This window comes from Abrus precatorius, unplaced genomic scaffold (genome assembly GCF_003935025.1).
Source record: "Abrus precatorius isolate BTA unplaced genomic scaffold, Abrus_2018 Scaffold6, whole genome shotgun sequence".
NCBI classification, from domain to species: Eukaryota; Viridiplantae; Streptophyta; class Magnoliopsida; order Fabales; family Fabaceae; genus Abrus; species Abrus precatorius.
Genome location: NW_020874406.1, coordinates 24,495,257 through 24,514,542, shown reverse-complemented (window position 1 = coordinate 24,514,542; position 19,286 = coordinate 24,495,257). Strand labels below are relative to the sequence as shown.

Here is a 19,286-nt window from a genome sequence, read left to right as displayed (position 1 = left end):
GTCATTTAACGGAATACGATAACAACTATAAATACTTCACAATTAATTATCTTATCTTTTTACCTTTGGATTCTTTCTTTTAACTTTGTACCTTTCTCTTTATCTTTACAATTTTTTTATTTTTTTTTATTTTAGTTCTAACGTTCTTTTAATCATCACATCATTGATCTCTTTGTATATTCATTCCATATTTGGCTGGTAGAGGCAACTTGCCTACTTTAAATGGAAAGTCGATATTGCACAGAGAAATGGGAGTTTTATTTAATTAGTATCCTATGATCGTATAATTGAGAAATATAATAGTTTTCTTTCTTCTGATATCATTACCAAGTTTAATTCGTCTTTGTGTTTTGGTCTGACTGAAAGCAGAAATTTTTTTTTGGGCCAAATTATTATCAATTCTCTTCTTCAAATTTTTCATTGTAATTTTTCTTTTTTACTTTTACTTATCACCTTAAACTAAGCTTTATGCTGGAAGATAATGCTACCATCGGTTTGTTGTGATGTATATTTCATAATTGAAAGCTCATTTAAATGTGTAAATAAATTAAATTAATCGTAATTTATTTAAACTCAATTTGTTAAATTAAATACTTGCTCAAATTTAATAATTTATTTTACTGAAAAAAAATCAAGTTAATTTAAATTCAATAATATAAACGAATTTTTATATTTTATAGTTGGTATGTGTAATGATAAAAAAAAATGTTAAATTTCTTATAAGAATTCGTAATTCTATATAAATGTTATGGTTACCTAATTTTCATGTTTATGGATTCTTTTATTTCTTTTCTTATGTTATCTTTTATCTTTTATTTATCTTATAAAATAATTTTTTTTATTAAATATTGAATTAATAAATAGTTATACTTAAAGAAGAGGTTTCATTAAAAAAAAAAAGAACATTTAAAATAAAAATAAGGTTAAACAAAATAAGTTAATTTCTATCCAATTTTAAGTAAATTAAGCCTAAATTTTAAATTTAACTTATTTAAATACACAAATTAAGTATTATTTATTCTGTAAACCCTTCGAATACCAAATTTGCGATTCGATTTATTTACATTATGTACACTTGTCGTCTTCATCATGTCAATTTTAATAAAGGTATATTTGAAAGTTGTATTCTAGAAAAAGAAAGAGGAAAAGATCATAAATATATTTTTTAAATTTAAAGATTATTTAATACTTATAACAATAAATAAAATATTAACATATTAAATCTATACAATCTATTAATTTGTGGCTTATATTTTAAAAATTATAAAATTGAAAAATATCAAATAAAAATAAAATTTACTATTTTCTCTTGATGCTAAAAACTACTCTTTTCTCAGTTCCTCTTCAAAATCTAACTCCAATAAACACCCCGAAATTGATAAAGAAAGTTTCAGACTATTACAGTAAATCACCTTATATCATGGGGACTTTAGTCTTTCACTTTTACATGTGACTCGTGACAACAAAAGGTGTAAAATTACCAAATTTAAAACAAAATTATTTAATACTAGGAAAAGACTAGTAAGTAAACCAACGGGCAACGCCTATTGATTTTTTTCTTTCTAAATTACAATCTGAGCAAAATTACTAGGAATCAATTTCGAAACCATAAATTAAATTAGAACATTTTGCAAAGGAAAAAGAAATCTAACAAAAAACATCTCTTCAACATTTGTTCAACAGCTAATGGTAACTTCGAAAGGAACATGAATGAGGATCTTATGCCGAATGCAGAAGCATAACGGCTCAATAACCATTGGTGAAAAAGATGTTATATATATATATATATCATCATCATCATCAGTAAAACTTATAGGTTGACATTTTGTAATATAAAGTGAGTGAAAAAGAAAGAAAACACTGGAGATGTAATTTGCCTTTGGTAGAAAAAAGAAACGAAAAGTAAAAAAGAGAGGGTAAGAAATATTATAAAATAAATAATAGTGTAAAAATAATAGGAGTTGTATGATCTGTTTCACTTTTCCAATAAATTAAATCTTATTGCATTGTTAAATAGCAATTAATATATCAAGTATCCAAAACAGAAAGTAACAAAAGTTTTTTAATAGTTGTTTTATAAAATTGGTAAATCCGTTGCGTGTTACACACAATAATGAAACATATAAATCCAAAACAGTATGGTTAATAGCCAGGCTTTCATTACCAAATTATATACATAATGCATGCTTTTAAAGTCTACAGGAATATAATCAACTAAATGATGAAGAAAACAAGAAACCATTTTCACCTTTTCGATAGAAACAACCGCAAATGGATTCTTCAATGAAGACAACATTGTGATTATCTTTGGAAGCACCTCCTCAAACATTCCCACCGGCTAAACAAGGACCTTTTCTCACTTCTTTCCTCTCTTTATATACATACACAACCCTTCATCCCTTCAGTTTCGGAGCCCTTCTGAATAGGCTCTAACGCTTAACATATATTTCCTCAAACACTAAACTTACAGTGACACCCTCAAACATGATTCAAGCCAATGGCCATCGTCTTGAAACAGTGATAGACATAAAGAAACCCGTGAGTTTCACTGGGGGTCTTGCGTTTGAGTGCCTTACGTACACAGTAACAAAAAGGAAGAAGGTTGAGAATAAGTGGTCAAAAGAAGAGGTGGACTTGTTGCATGATATCACTGGCTATGCACCAAAGGGTTGCATCACTGCAGTGATGGGTCCTAGCGGTGCAGGAAAGTCCACTCTTTTGGATGGACTTGCTGGGAGAATTGCAAGTGGGAGCCTTAAAGGGAGGGTGTCTTTGGATGGAACAACAGTGAGTGCAAGTTTGATCAAAAGAACTTCAGCATATATAATGCAAGAAGATAGGCTTTTCCCAATGCTTACTGTCTATGAGACTTTGATGTTTGCTGCTGATTTTCGCCTTGGCCCGCTTTCACTTTCTGATAAGAAGCAGAGGGTCGAGAAGCTTATTGAGCAGCTTGGCTTATCAGTAAGTGCTCTTCAACCATTAGAAAAAGTGTTCCATGCACTAAATTCTGCCACTAAGTTTAATTGTTTCACATCTTTTAAGCTATTTTCTTAAATGGATGTTGTCATGAACCAACAATTCAGAAGCTTAAAACTGATAGATAATGGCATCGATAATTTTAAGATTTGGACTCATCTGAAATACACTAATAATAATTGCTGATTCACAGTTCAAGTTAAGTTATGATTGACATATTGGACATACTTAAACAAACGGATTTGTTTAACATGTGTTGAAAATATAATAAAAAATTAATAAATAATAAATTTTATAAAAAATATTGTAATTAATATTATCAATTTGTAGTAATATGTAATTTTTTATAAAAATTATTATTTATGGGTTATTATTATATACGTTATATTTTTTTAAAATAAAATAAAAAGTACTAAAATCTTGATTTTAAAATTTTCAATCAATTAATTGTTATTTTATACTTTATCTTTTATAGTATACCCAGCAAATCCATGATTTTATATTAGGTGTCCTTGATGCAAGATTCATTTGGACTTGAAACATGAATAATACATAAATTTATCAATTTTGTTGACATAAATTATTAGAATTCATTTAAAGCATAAAAATGATAAATTTTTATTAAAAATATTGTTTTTAATAAAATCATACTATCTTAAATATTTAAAATTAAGCCTACAAATTAATCTTAATACTATCTTAAATATATTTATCTTGTTTTATAATTCAAATTAATCTTAATCTTAAGGAAATGTGTTTTTAACCATTAGAAAGATACATCTTTAGTTAAATTTCTGCAACTATGATATATTTTTTAAATGTATATAAATAAAAATTGAACTAAATAGTTTTTTAACATATACAATTAAAATGTGTATAATAACTTTTTATTAAAATTATGTGATATCATAAAATTAAATATTATAGTTTTTAATGAAAAAAATATTATTTATGATTTTTTATTAAATATGTTTAGTCATACATTTAAAAAACTACAAAATAAAAATAATGACAATGAATTTTGAATCATTGAAACACCATATCTAATAATTCTAAGTTACATAGTATGTTTATAATATAACTTGAACATGGGTGGTGCAGTCATCTCGAAACACGTACATAGGAGACGAAGGGACAAGAGGACTGTCAGGTGGAGAGCGTCGAAGGGTCTCAATAGGGGTAGACATAATCCATGGCCCTTCCCTTCTCTTTCTAGACGAACCAACCTCAGGCTTAGACTCAACAAGTGCTCACAGCGTCATAGAAAAAGTGCACCACATTGCACGTAGTGGCAGCACCGTAATTCTCACCATCCACCAACCCTCATCAAGAATCCAATTGCTTCTCGACCACCTTATCATCCTCGCAAGAGGCCAACTCATGTTCCAAGGTTCTCCCAAAGACGTGTCACTCCACTTGGCTCGCATGTCACTCAAAGTCCCCAAAGGAGAGAACCCCATTGAGCATCTTATTGATGTGATTCAAGAGTATGATCAACGTTGTGATGTTGGTGTTGAGGCTCTTGCTGAGTTTGCACGCACTGGGGTCAAACCTCCTCCTTTGTCTCATTTGGAGCAAGTGTCACTCTCTTCTATTGCACCTTCTCACTCTCATCCAAGCCATGTGTATGAGGATAACTCTCATGACTTCTCTCGCGTGTCACAAGCGAGTAGACGAGTGTTAAATGATTTTGATCATAGCTTGAGAAGTCCATATAACACTTCTATGTCGTGGAGCACTGGTAATAGTGCAGCGTTTCTAAAATTCACTCCTTCAAGACTTAAAAATGATCAGAAGGTCCGGAATCCCGCAAGGTAATTAATTAAATTAACCCTTTTGTTAATTTTAATTTTTAAGACCAAAGTTTAAGTATTTAAAAGTAGTGTTTTTTTAATTGAAAATATAATAATTGTTGTCGTTATACTATATATTCAGCAGTATTTATATGAGAATTTTTATCATATAAGCTTAAGTTCTATTTGGTTAAGCAAGTTTATATCTAGAATGAAACTTAATACAAGTTCTTAAATGATATCATGTCATAACAAACTGTTATTTTTTAAGTTATTAGATGAAAACATACAAAAAAATTTTATGTTCAGCTTGTATGTTATTTTTTATGATATATATGATTGTGTGATGAAGTAAGACGTGACATTAAAACTAAAACTGCTAATCCTATTTTTGTGTATTTGTTATTTGAATCACAATTATTTTATACAATTCTATGTTATTTGCATGAAAAAAAGTGATGTGACAAAAATATTTTTGTTGTTATGCTTAATCATTGGTGTGATGCGCAGAAATGCTTCCCCTGGGTACTACCAATACTCAAGTGAAATCATGGCAGCTACTCCAACTCCACACAGCAGTGACTACACAGTGAATGAGAACGATTACCTAACTCCCCAAAATGGCACAAAAGAACACCTTGGCTCAAAATTTGCAAATCCATACTTAGTAGAGACTTGGATCCTCATGCGCCGTAACTTCATTAACATAAGGCGCACCCCTGAACTTTTTCTATCAAGACTAATGGTTCTCACTTTCATGGGCTTCATGATGGCCACTTTGTTCCTTAGACCAAAAGAATCTTTGCAAGGCATCACAAACCGTCTCAGTTTCTTCATCTTCACAGTGTGCCTCTTCTTCTTCTCTTCCAATGATGCTGTCCCAGCCTTCATCCAAGAGAGGTTTATTTTCATAAGGGAAACTTCCCACAATGCTTATAGAGCTTCCTCTTATACCATAGCAAGCCTAATCACTCACATGCCATTCATTGCTCTTCAAGCAGCAGTGTATGCAGTCATTGTTTGGTTTGCTCTAGAGCTTCGAGGCCCTTTCACTTACTTTTTGCTTGTTCTCTTTGTTTCTCTTCTCTCAACCAATTCATTTGTTGTGTTTGTGAGCTCAGTGGTTCCAAACTACATCTTGGGTTATGCTGTGGTTATCGCTTTCACTGCCTTGTTCTTCTTGTTCTGTGGATACTTCTTGAGCAACCATGACATACCCACATATTGGCGTTGGATGAACAAAGTTTCAACCATGACATACCCTTATGAAGGGCTCTTGATGAACCAGTACCAGACCAATGATATCTTTGGGAAAGTTGGTGGTATACCCATTACCGGTTTTGATATCTTAAAAAGTCTTCACATTGGAATTGATGAACATAAGAAGATGACAAATGTGCTTATAATGTTTGGTTGGGCAGTGCTATATAGGATTTTATTTTACTTTGTCCTTCGTTTTGCATCAAAAAATCAGAGGTCGTAGTGCACTGTTATGGAAAAGTCTGTGACAAAGTTCACCATTTGATTGGTTTTGCATTGCAATCATATTGTTTTATGGTGGAGGAACTTTTGGACCTGTTGGTTCATTGTATTGTATTTGCATCAAGCTTTATAAACCATATACATAACTTGAAGGACATATATTGTTCCTCTTGTAATAAAGTGAATCAAGGGGACTAGAGGAAGCTTTGACAAAAGTGATTTAATTTGTCATTTGTAGCAAAGAAATGAGGGAAAAAAAAAAAGACTCATTAATGATCTAGCTTCATCCAGAGAAAAACAGATATTGGTAGCACAGCTTTCCAAAAGGGACAGTGTTTTCTTTAAATGATTGTTGTAATGTGTTTATGAGTCAATGAAAATCTTACTGAAGTTGGGTTTTCAGACAACAGTATACTTTAAAGTAGAATTCAATATAATTTTGATCTAATCAGTGAATTATATTATATATGCATCGCCAGGTTTACAAAATTTTCTGTCTCACCTCAAGTCGGTTATGTAATCTGAGCCATATATGGATATAAAATTTAGAATAAAAAGTTGAAAGAAGAATATGGCACCTCGTAGAAATGAGTGAAAAGCAACAATTGCTCCATTTTCATAATTTTAGGATTTTCCATTGACATATAATAACAATAATTTTGAGTAGAAAATTCCAATTTAATTGACTTATTTGTGATGAATGGAACTTTATTAGTTGATTATGATAAATTAATTCCTATATCCGAAAGGTCTTCTAGCTACAGTGCACAGTGGTGTTCGTATAAGCATATATATAATTTTTTTTTGTCAAAGACGATATGGAGAGATCATGTTTGGCCTTATGATAGAGGTTTTGGCCATATGTAGTATTAAGTGACAAAGCATAATAGAGAAATATGCCAATGAATCCATTGGAAGCACCAAATTCGTTTTGTCGGGTATAGGCTAGCTTACTTGACTTTATCATTATGAAATAATATTAAAAAACTTTGGCCAAAATAATAATATACAATGAGGAAAACCTTTAATTATACCGAAAAGGCTAATTTAATAATATACTTTCCAGGATTATTTATCATTACACGTCAACTTGGATAGCATTTAAAAATTTTGGGTAATTCAAAATATCAGGAAATTGAATTGCATTAGTTTAATTCTTATTATTTTTATTTTAATTTTAATTTTCATTTGATTTTCTTGTTATGAAATGAGAATCAAGGATTACGAAAATTTCCCAATAAACTTGTGCTATGGGACTTCAATTTTATGTCTCTATAGAGTCTTCCCATTAACAAACTCTTCCTCCAAATAGTCAATTATATATAATCTAAATTAAAATATTTAAGCGTACAATTATATATATAAATGGATCAACCAATAGTGGTTAGGTACAACGGAAATAAATTGTGATGATTTCGAAATTCAAATCTTAAAGTTATTACTATAAAAAAAAATTAATTAATATCAATATTTACGACATAAAGCTTAATCTCATCATTTGTGCGGGTTGCAGGCTAAGTTAATTCTAAAACTCCCTCCTTGAACGGGGAAGGATAAAACAACTCATAAACACTCCAAGCTCAACCTTACCTAAAATATATGAAACAAAAAGTGGCTTTGGAAAGATGAAGAAATTCATTTTCCAAGTTTTAAATTAATCACGGTTTTCTTTCGTTTTTCAAATTTCGAACCATGGTTTCAATTAACTTATATTAGTTCTAAACTCTAATAAACAGCTAAAGTATATAATATGTTGCGGTACTCTAATAAAGAACAATACTATCCATAGTTTTTAAGAATTAATCTCATAACAATACTAATAAAAAAAATAATAGGCATAATGGCTGGTGTATGATGATGACTGCATCAAAATTTTGAAACTTAAAACATTAGTCTTCAATAAATTTTGAATTCTTTCTAACAACTTTGAAATTACCGGCAAATATATAGAATTTTCCAAGCAACGTGTTATGCTGACTGATACTATAAGTAACACATTTTATTTTTGACACAAAAGAACAAATTTATATTTGTATAATAAACAGCTCAACTGTCCAAAAGTATGCTAAGAGATTGGCTAAGCAAAACGTTATATATATCAGATATATCAACATCTATCCTTTCTGTATTTACAATGCATCCAGTGACTGGATTTTTGTGCCTCTGGGTAGATAAAATTAGAATAATGAGAAAATTAAAAGATTATTGGAATAAGGAAGAATGCATTCACTAAGCGTTAGAAATTTTATTTCCACTGTTTCATGTTATTTACCTTTTAAGGTCAAATATACTTTTTTGAAAAAATATTTATTACATAAATTTTTATGATAAAATAATTTTTTTTGACAATACTATCTTTATTTAAAAATTTGAAATATAATTATGTATAAATATTTACGGAAGATATCAATAAATGGGAATATCACTAAAAACTATTACTTTCTTAATCTTTAAAAACGACTAATGTTTTTAAACCAAAAATAAAAAATATAATTTAATGAAACATATAAAATGAGACAGAATTAATACTTGTTAGTAGTTGTTTGAATTAAGAAAAAGGGATTAGTCAGTACAACATAATTAGTATATATAACTTATTAATTACAAACTACATAATTTCTTGAATCTGTATTACCAGTCCAATTATATATGGCACTTTTGGTTTCCTCAACGTGATAGTCACTCAAACCTTTACAACTTGATGGCATTGTTTTCAAGAACTTTCACTTCTTTTAATTTAGTTCTCTATATTTTTGTTTTTGTAAATAAACCTTTTTATAGAGGTAAAGTGGCAGAAAATAATAGTGTTATAAGAAATAAAGTGATAAAAAAAAAGGAATATAAAAAGGTTTAATGACATAAAAAAATGAATAGAAAATAATTTTTTTATAAAAAAAACAACAGGAGAATGTAGTGTAATTAACTCTATACGTGATGTACTAAAACTGCTACATTTAAATGAAAATAAAGATGGACTAAAAATAACTAAAACGGATAAGATGAAGAATAAATTCAATTATCAGTAATATTATTAATCTGAAAAAAAGATCATATCTACATTCTAATATACCTTCAGGTATAACCATCTGATCTGAACACTGAAAATGAAAACGGATTTAATCATGATAATATTCTGTGCACAGTTGACCATCTGATTTTTGACGCAGTATGGAGATTTTTTAATCAGTATATCCAACAACCTCAAACACAAAAGGGGAATGTTCTTTTTATATACTATGAAGCTATGTATGGGATTACATAAACAATTATAGGGACTACATTCACCACAAATTCTGTTAAATTTTGGTAGATGGATGATAATTTAATTTGTAAAGTAATTTTCAGTCTGTGCACGCTGAACAGTTAGACTGTTACTACAATGATGTCAAAGGGTTACTCTTTTAAGGTTTCCTTGAGCCACTCCCTCTTAATGTTTGGTTTCAAATTTTCATCTAAGCAAAATATTAAAGAGATTAAATATGAAAAGGAACAATTGGTGCGTTGATAGTGCTAGGCATGATATTGAAGTCTCAGCTTTGAAACTCTTTACAATTGCTCTATTTTAGTTTTTTTTTTTCTTTCTTTCTTTTGTTTGAATTTTTTCCCTATAGAACTTTATTACCTACATCGTGAAATCAGATACATGAGACTCTCAAAATAATGCTCATAACCATTAGTGAAAAATGCATTGGTCAATATTAGTGGAAACTGGAAAACTAAGTATATAATATTATAACTTAAAGACGCTTCAACAATAATTCAGTAACACTTGCTAAGTCTGTATACCAGAAAAGTTGAAAGTAGTTCCAAATTACCACTCCCTATTTTGATCATGTTGCATCCATGGTTACAAATGAGAGAGAGTTGAAGGCGGAAGAAGACGAAGGACTGGTCTGTCCAATTATTTTAAACCATATGAATATTTAAATGCATATAATCAAGCAACCACCACCAAAACAATATGAATAATAATGCTTAACATCAATAATAAAACTATTAGAAAATAATTAACTATGGACTTGTACTAATTCAATCCCCTTACTCGCCTTCCATCTCTTTCCTAGCTACTACCTCCTGCAGTTCCCAGGCTTGAAGTCAAACCCATATTTCAAGGATCTTTTTTCTTCCAACCCTTCATCCAATTAAGCACTTTTGCAAATGGCTTCAAATTCTTCCACAACGGACAAGTTCTCAAAATTATGGGATTGACCAAAGTTTCTTTTCTTCTTTCCTGTGATATAGGGAAACTCAATAGTGTTTGTTGTCAAGGCAAATAAAGAAATGGAATTCAAAAGAAAATTTATGGTACTAGATGGAAGATGAAATGTTAGTTGGCATGGATTCATGTTTGACAACCCCATGGGGTAACCTCTCTTTGAGATTATGATGGAGTTAATGCATATTTGGATATTAAGACTGGTTGTGGCATGTGCTCTTTGTCTGCATATATCTATCAGATCAGCTTATGCAACTGAAGGTTTGCAACTTGATAGTATAATTCTTTTAGATCATTATGTCTCCGGATTTTTTTCATCTTTAGTTATAGTAGGAAAATATAATATATCTACTGAGGATCATAGTTATAAATGGGAAAAGTAAAACAAACTTCTTTGCAAGGATACCGAAATAGAATTGGTAATTTCATACTTTCAATACTGATAGAATCATAAAAACATTTCACACTTTCTTTTCTTGGTGTTGCTCAAATTTCTTTAAGGGAAAATCCAATTTCTACAAAATGAATATAATCTGTGACATTTTCTCTGCAGGGTTTGAGAGTATAGCTTGCTGTGCTGATTCAACTTACACAGATCCTCGGACCACCTTAAATTATACAACAGATTACAGGTGGTTCTCTGATAAAGGAAGTTGCAGACGAAGAACTGGAATTGCGTTAAATCAAAGAAGCAATGAAAACTTTCGACTGTTCGATATAGATGAGGGAAAAATATGTTACAATTTGCCAACAATTAAGGATGGAGTATATCTGATAAGGGGCACATTTCCATTCGACCATGTAAATTCTTTCTTTAATGTTGCAATCGGTGTAACACAATTAGGTGAAGTGAGATCATCCAGGCTCCAGGACTTGGAAATTGAGGGAGTTTTCAGAGCTACCAAAAACTACATAGACTTCTGCTTAGTGAAGGGAGATACTAATCCATTTATTTCTCAGCTTGAATTAAGGCCATTACCTGAAGAGTACCTAAGTGATTTGCCTGCCAGTATTTTCAAACTGATAAACAGAAATGATCTTCAGGGCACGAAAGATGAAATCAGGTATGTGCTGTACTTTATTGAGGTAAATTTCGCCTCCATTTGTCAAAAGAAGTGCATGTCCTAGAAATCTAAAAGGCATAGGGATTGTCACTTTGTGATTTTTATGGTAGCATCATATTCATACTTCGAGTAGATATTAAATATAGATATATATTGCAATTTGTGTTATGCTCGAACTTGTTTTAGACATAATGAATTTTAGCAGCATGATGCATGAACCATACCTACACATGTATGACATAAACTATGCTTCACTTTACATAAAAAACTGTAGATGCATGAACACCTTCATGTTAACTTTTTTCTTTATGATGCAATGAGATGCATCTGAATGAAGATAACAACAGATAAGGAAACAATAATCCAGAAATCCGTCACTCAATCCGTTATAATATGCAACTCACAAGAATTATTGTTGCAGTTTTGTTTTGGATACCTTAAGTGGTGCAAACTGCAAAGAGAAGGATGTCAATGACGTGTATCATAGTTTCTATTGAAGTGCTTTGTGCTTAGTGTTTGTCTGTACCTTCGTTTTGTTGCTCTGATTCTGTGGATTATGTACATGGACAGAAAGGTCTTATAATGCTGCTATTTACCAAATTTTAGGTTTCCAACTGACCAAAGTGATAGAATCTGGAAAGCAACTTCAGGTCCATCATCTGCTCTTCTATTGTCTTCCAGTGTCAGTAATTTTGACCTCAAATCTAATGTGACACCACCACTACAAGTCCTACAAACAGCTCTTACCCACCCTGAGCGATTGGAGTTCATCCACAATGACCTTGACACTGAGGATTATGGATATCGTGTGTTTCTCTATTTCCTTGAATTAAATAGTACTGTCAAAGCAGGCCAAAGGGTGTTTGACATCTATTTTAACCGTGAGATTAAAAAGGAAAGATTTGATGTATTGGCTGGAGGGTCCAACTACACATATACTGTCTTGAACGTTTCAGCAACTGGATCACTTAATGTAACCTTGGTCAAGTCATCTGGCTCTGAGTTTGGACCCCTTTTGAATGCTTATGAGATCTTTCAGGTGCGATCATGGATTGAAGAGACCAACCAAATAGAAGGTAAGAGTGCATATGCTGTTATTTTCCTCATTTTTCTGGCTGGGGTTGTCACATTAAGCTGTGTTTATACATTCCAATTTCTTATTAATTTCTGCACCAAGTTTGTCGTATTGATGAATTTTATTCCAAAACTAAAATCTTCACAAATAACTTCTACTTCGTCAGTGGAAATGATTCAAAAGATGAGAGATGAATTGCTGTTGCAAAACCAAGACAATAAAGCACTGGAGAGTTGGACTGGAGACCCTTGTACTCTTTTTCCCTGGCAAGGAGTAGCATGTGATGGTTCAAATAGTTCATCTGTTATCACTAAGCTGTAAGTCCTTTTATTCCTTTTTAAAATACTACCACAAGTATATCAGACTCAGATTGTGGCTTTAATGACCCACCAGTAGTTGGTTATAGTGGAAATGGACTTTGACCCTAGGCAAACTTTACCCACAATGTCAATGATTTCAAAAATTCTCTCAGCTAAGAGAGCTTTTAGAGCAAAAATAGGCAATTTTTCCCTCCAAAAATACTCTTCCAAACATGCACTTAGGGTTGTGTTTAGGAATAAAACTCAATTAAACCATTATTCAATAAACTCCTTTTATATGAAGACTTATCCTATAAATTTAACCATAAAACATCTTGGAATAAGCTGAAAAGAGCTTATTTTAACAAGTTATTTTGAGAAACTTACTGAAATAAGCTGAAAAAAAGCTTATGGGAGCTATAAGTTATTTTCATAAGCTATTCTAAACGCCCCTTTACTATCACAGCTATGTCTATGAGAATACCTAATCAAAGACTGAAAAAGATAATGGCTTTAAAGTATTGATATATGCTTTTATCAACCAATCAATATCTGTAGGTCAGCAGGTTCTATTTCAGATAAATCAAGCCTTATTTTTATCTGCTCATTCCCCTTTTCATAAGCTCTTTATTATTATCTACAATTTTTATTTACAGGGACCTTTCCTCAAGTAATCTCAAAGGACCAATACCTTCCAGTGTGACAGAGATGACCAACTTAAAAATACTGTATTGCCTTCGAAAATCCTGTTCAATTGCTTCTGCAATTATTTTGGTGGATAAATTGGGACTGTCTTATGCATTGATGTAATTATTTGTTATATGCAGGAACCTGAGCCATAACAGTTTCGATGGTTACGTCCCCTCATTTCCACTGTCCTCCTTGTTGATATCAATGTAATTATCCCTTCTCGTGTTTAACTATGATACTGTCTGAGCTATAGCGCTTCTAATATCCTTGTCAATGTTACATAAACAATAAGCACAACCATGCCACTTTATTACTTAATGGAATTGCAAGTAAGCTTCACTGTTATATAGCTCAACAAGCATTTACTTGCAATTTGATGTAGATGGATGGCAACAAATTGCACGCTTTAATAAACAAGTTCCTAGTCGTCCTTCATTCTCCTTCTTGAAGCAGAAAGGGAGCATAACTGTATAGTATTTGATTTAGTGTCCTATACATATATATAGACATAACTGGATGCTAACACTCAACTCAAATAATCCGTCTAGATTTTTTTCGTATATACGTGCTCTAACATTTATCCTCTTGGATTTGTATATCCATAACTCTACAACATCTCGTCAGTAACAAGAAGCAGAAAATATCAATGCATTAAGTATTATCTATAATATTCATGTGCGTCAGTAATTAAGGCCCTTCTCTATGATACTTTAGTAGTTGCAGAAATTCTATATGATACTTTAGTAGGTGCAGAAACACATCAATGTACAATGTCCTTATGAATAATACTTGAGAGGATATGCTTAGACATTATCATGTTACATATATTGCTCCATTTCTTTCTTCTCCCACAAGAAAATTACCGCTGAAACATTTTCAAATGTTGATTGCTTTAAATTTACTGAGCAGGGATCTGAGCTACAATGATCTTGTGGGATCGCTTCCAGAATCAATTGTCTCACTGCCACATTTAAAATCATTGTAAGTTTTATGTGTTGGCATCCTACTTCTAGACCAGGAAGCCAATTTCAAATATTTTCAATTTTTTGATATAATTCTACACAAATTTAGCTTGTATGTTATTCATTTACAGGTATTTTGGCTGCAACCAAATGAGCGAAGAGGATCCTGCAAATTTGAATAGTTCACTAATCAATACTGAGTATGATACACTCTTTGAAACATAACAACAAAAGCTTAAAAGAAAATGATTTTTTTTAACATTAGCCTTTATGCATGATTTTAAGTATCTAAAAGTAATACATTTTTATTAAAAAAGAAAGAATTTATTACATAAAAAATAATTTTTTTAATAAAAAATTACTTAAGACATTTAGATTTTTAAATTTAGCCATAAGGACAGATGTTAACATTTTTTATAAAAAATAAAGCACACTTTTGTTTATTTTTATCATTAATATTTCAGTTATGGAAGATGCAAAGCAAAGCAACCTAGATTTGGACAAGTATTGGTTATTGGAGCTATTACAGGTGGATCACTTTTGATTACCTTGGCTGTCGGAATCCTTTTTGTTTGCCGGTATAGACAAAAGTTGATCCCATGGGAAGGATCAAGTGGAAAGAGCTACCCAATGGCAACAAGTAGGCATTTTGTCTTCTCTAACCCTTGATATCCTAAGTGCCTCTGCATTCTGAGGCAATATATTTTGCATTTTAGATAAACAAACAAAAAATATACTCACATCACTCTTTAAAAACAATGCCAGATCATAACATCAATGGTCTTGAAAGATGTCACCTTTATTATCACACATGGTTTTACATTAAGAGAAAATTAGTTTTCAACTTCTATTGGCTTCTACAAACATGCACGATAAATATGAATGAGCTTCTGCTGAAAGGTTTATGTGGGTCTTACATCTTTAAATTATGCATCCTTCACTCCATTTGTCCACTGTTCCCTATGATTAAATCCACTTTTGTTCTATAGATTTGCATGTAACCCATACACATGACTAAAGCAAATGCAGGGTAAAGCTAGCATTTCAGTAAAAAAAAAACTCACACATAATGGTGTGTCTAATGATTATAGTAATGAAGGGGATAGTACATCAGAAAATTAACATATCTTATGCAAATTTTTACCTGGCTACTACAAGTATGCACTCCATAATTGTACACTTTGCATGACTAGTAATGAGAAACTTCAAGGATGACAACAACGATCATATAATGATAGATGATATTTGTGTGGAAGAGTATCTATTGTCTTGTTCTTTTGTTCTGAATGAGGGAAATGTTTTTGTTACCTAGGTTTTGTGCAATCAGCATTGCATATGTATGACATATTCTACTACCAAAACATGCAGATGTAATATTCTCTTTGCCAAGTAAAGATGATTTCTTCATAAAGTCCGTATCAATTGAAACATTCACTTTGGAAGATATAGAGGTGGCAACAGAGAATTACAAAACTTTGATAGGTGAAGGAGGGTTTGGCTCTGTTTACCGGGGCACTCTAGCTGATGGTCAAGAAGTGGCAGTGAAAGTCCGGTCAGCCACATCAACACAGGGAACTCGAGAATTTGATAATGAGGTACAATAAGCATTTTTAATTTTTAGATGTATCAAAATTCCTATGAAATGTTCCTATTTAAGAATATACAGTCTGCAAGTGTAATTCAAAATCTGATGTTTGCATCCAGTCAAATGCTGAAGAATATAAAATCTCCTTTTATCACTACATCCCCAGCTCTTACATTCCCCAACCCATCTTTCATTGAAATGTTAACAGTGGCTCTCTTTTCACATCGTACCATCTGACTAGTCTATGATGTATCTTGCAGCTGAACCTACTTTCTGCAATACAGCATGAGAACCTTGTGCCTCTTCTTGGTTACTGTAATGAAAATGATCAACAAATTCTAGTATATCCTTTCATGTCTAATGGTTCTTTGCAAGATAGACTATATGGTAAGCATTCAAAATTTCTTTCAGCTGATTCATTTTTGCACCCGGTAATTCTAAAATTCAACTTAACAACAGGGGAACCTGCGAAGAGAAAAATATTAGACTGGCCAACTAGACTCTCTATTGCTCTTGGTGCAGCTCGAGGCAAGTAATGTTATGTTTTATTTTTACTAAGCTGCACCAAATATGCCTAATCAACTCCAAAGCTTACATCATATTAGGAAGGAAAGATAAATGAAATCGTATTCACTCCTTAATGATCAAATCATAAAACTGATTTAAATGAAAAGTGGACAAGGTGAAGCATATGCAATAAGCTAGGTGTGGACATTATGCATTGACACTAGAATATGAAGAGAAAAGGCATATTGATTTCTCTAATGAATAAAAAAACTAGAGGAAATCATTAGCAAATTGATGAGGCTTTACAGATTGATAGTGATAGAGCAATCATATTTGTTTCTACTTTTTAGTGATTAGGATGACATTGCAAAGATATCTGCAGGGGAACACTGGAAGAATATGAAAAATCACATGCACTTCATAATAGTGTACTTTTGATACACTCCTCCAATAGTATTTACAATATTAAGAAATTTCTTAATTTTGGTTTCTATAAATTTTTATGTTGTTATTGACAATGTTGAAGTCACTCTTTTAAAACATTAAATGTACAAAATACTGGCTGAAAAATTATTAGAAACTGAAGAATTCTGCACATCAATTGAATTCTTGATTGATACTAATAATTTCAAAAAAGATAAGATTTGGTCAGACTATCACTTCATAAGAGATATCTAATGCTGCAATGGAGGCTATAAAATTATGGGAAATTTGAGCCTACCATTCCTCAAATAACATAAGTTTCTGTACTTATTATCTTTGTTCAAGCAATATTGACACAAGAATAAGCTTTCAACAGAATTCAAATTCTAGCATAAAAGCAAGTTATTCTAGCATAACTCAGTTTATGACCTAATTGACTTCACTACAATTTTCATTTATAACATGTTGCAGTTGCAGATCATAGAATGTTAACAAATCTTCTAATTGAGCAGGTTTGGCATATCTTCACACATTTCCAGGACGTTCAGTAATACACAGGGATGTAAAGTCAAGCAATATACTTCTGGATCATAGCATGTGTGCTAAGGTGGCCGATTTTGGTTTCTCAAAATATGCTCCTCAAGAAGGAGACAGTAATGTTTCCCTTGAAGTAAGAGGAACTGCAGGGTATTTGGATCCTGAGTAAGTAAACTCCTTGGATCATGTCTTAACCTGAACTTCTCATACCGCTTTATCACTTTGAGAAAAAGATTTATTACACTTCCCACATAAAGGTTTCTAGGAATCATCTTGAGAAAAGAAAAGGCGTAAAAATCCAAAATCACATGCAAAAATAATTGCCCAGATTCTCCTATTATTTACTGCATTTATGCTTGTTTTGTAGAGGCACTTCAATCACAGGGAGATTGAAGAAAGGTTTCTCATTATATTTCCTTTATAATATGTATATTTATTTATAAACATACAGAAAATAAATTGTTCTGTTAGAATGTAAATAACCTTAGCCGTTAAAGATTATTAGAATGTAAATAGCCTTAGCCGTTTCAGATTTTATTCATAATTATTAGGTAAAATTGTATTTGATTCTGTAAATGAATTAAATATATACTGTGTGGTCTGTGTTAGACACAACATATTCAGTAAACACACTCTTCTATATGTTCAATATATCAGTAACTGCAGATTATGAAGGATAATTATCTGTGAATTGAAATGAGATGAAGAAGAAGCTGACACTCCTCCATATGTTTCCTTTGTAATAAAATGCAACTATGATCTGAACAACTTTCACACTAGCTGAAATTTATCCCTTTGCAGGTACTACAAAACCCAACAATTATCTGAAAAGAGTGATGTCTTCAGCTTTGGCGTGGTTTTACTTGAAATTGTGAGTGGTAGGGAACCTCTCAACATAAAGAGACCACGGAATGAGTGGAGCTTGGTTGAATGGGTACGGATCATGTCTCAAAAATTCATTTTTACTGGATTCTACTAATACCCAAAATCACATTTTGCTTTAGGCACTAAGAAATAACTTTGCATGCAGGCTAAACCATATATAAGAGCATCAAAGATGGATGAAATTGTGGATCCTGGCATCAAGGGAGGATACCATGCAGAGGCAATGTGGAGAGTTGTGGAAGTAGCATTGCAATGTCTTGAACCCTTCTCAGCATATAGACCATGCATGGTTGACATTGTACGTGAGTTAGAAGATGCTCTTATTATAGAAAACAATGCATCAGAATACATGAAGTCCATAGATAGCCTTGGAGGATCCAACCGCTACTCTATTGTCATAGAGAAAAGGGTGTTGCCCTCAACTTCATCAACAGCAGAATCAACCATCACAACCCAAGCCTTGTCCCACCCACAGCCGAGATAGTAAATGGGTCAATGGAATTCATTTGATTCGTTTTTGATAACTGCTTTAGTCATAATACATTCAAAATGGTAAAGGAGAAACTTGGGATAGTACTTTTTTTTTACTCTATGCATCTTGAAACTTAATCTCTCTTGCTAAGCCTTATTTTTAGCGAGTGAAAAGAATAAATTTGGTCAAATGCAAGTGAAATAATATGGTGAAAAAATCAAAGGTCACATAATTTGATAAGTGCAAACTTGACGTGTAAACTAATTTGATGGTGATTTAATCTAGGAGAGTCAACCCTGCATTCGACAGAGCTATAG

The 19,286-nt window shown here is 31.7% G+C and overlaps 2 protein-coding genes across 2 annotated transcripts; both read left to right on the top strand.

The window, feature by feature from the left end:
- Nucleotides 1-2,484: 2,484 nt before the first annotated feature.
- On the top strand, nt 2,485-6,255 carry LOC113870452 (ABC transporter G family member 17-like). Its single transcript, XM_027507044.1, has 3 exons — nt 2,485-2,964; nt 4,081-4,793; nt 5,283-6,255. The coding sequence occupies exons 1-3, from the start codon at nt 2,485-2,487 to the stop codon at nt 6,253-6,255; spliced, it is 2,166 nt and encodes a 721-aa protein (XP_027362845.1).
- A 4,191-nt stretch (nt 6,256-10,446) lies between these two features.
- LOC113868785 (nodulation receptor kinase-like) lies at nt 10,447-18,981 on the top strand. Its single transcript, XM_027504681.1, has 15 exons — nt 10,447-10,731; nt 11,024-11,534; nt 12,141-12,610; nt 12,776-12,926; nt 13,565-13,636; nt 13,736-13,804; nt 14,508-14,579; nt 14,692-14,760; nt 15,025-15,200; nt 15,929-16,155; nt 16,406-16,532; nt 16,605-16,673; nt 17,588-17,777; nt 18,414-18,546; nt 18,643-18,981. The coding sequence occupies exons 1-15, from the start codon at nt 10,638-10,640 to the stop codon at nt 18,979-18,981; spliced, it is 2,769 nt and encodes a 922-aa protein (XP_027360482.1). The 5' UTR covers nt 10,447-10,637.
- Nucleotides 18,982-19,286: the final 305 nt, after the last annotated feature.

Coding starts and splice junctions, on each gene's coding strand:
- LOC113870452 (XM_027507044.1), top strand. CDS start 2,485: ATGATTCAAGCCAATGGCCATCGTCTTGAAACAGTGATAGACATAAAG. Junction 2,965..4,080: donor TTGAGCAGCTTGGCTTATCA/GTAAGTGCTCTT, acceptor TGGGTGGTGCAG/TCATCTCGAAACACGTACAT. Junction 4,794..5,282: donor AAGGTCCGGAATCCCGCAAG/GTAATTAATTAA, acceptor TGTGATGCGCAG/AAATGCTTCCCCTGGGTACT.
- LOC113868785 (XM_027504681.1), top strand. CDS start 10,638: ATGATGGAGTTAATGCATATTTGGATATTAAGACTGGTTGTGGCATGT. Junction 13,805..14,507: donor TCCTCCTTGTTGATATCAAT/GTAATTATCCCT, acceptor TTTACTGAGCAG/GGATCTGAGCTACAATGATC. Junction 18,547..18,642: donor AGTGGAGCTTGGTTGAATGG/GTACGGATCATG, acceptor CTTTGCATGCAG/GCTAAACCATATATAAGAGC.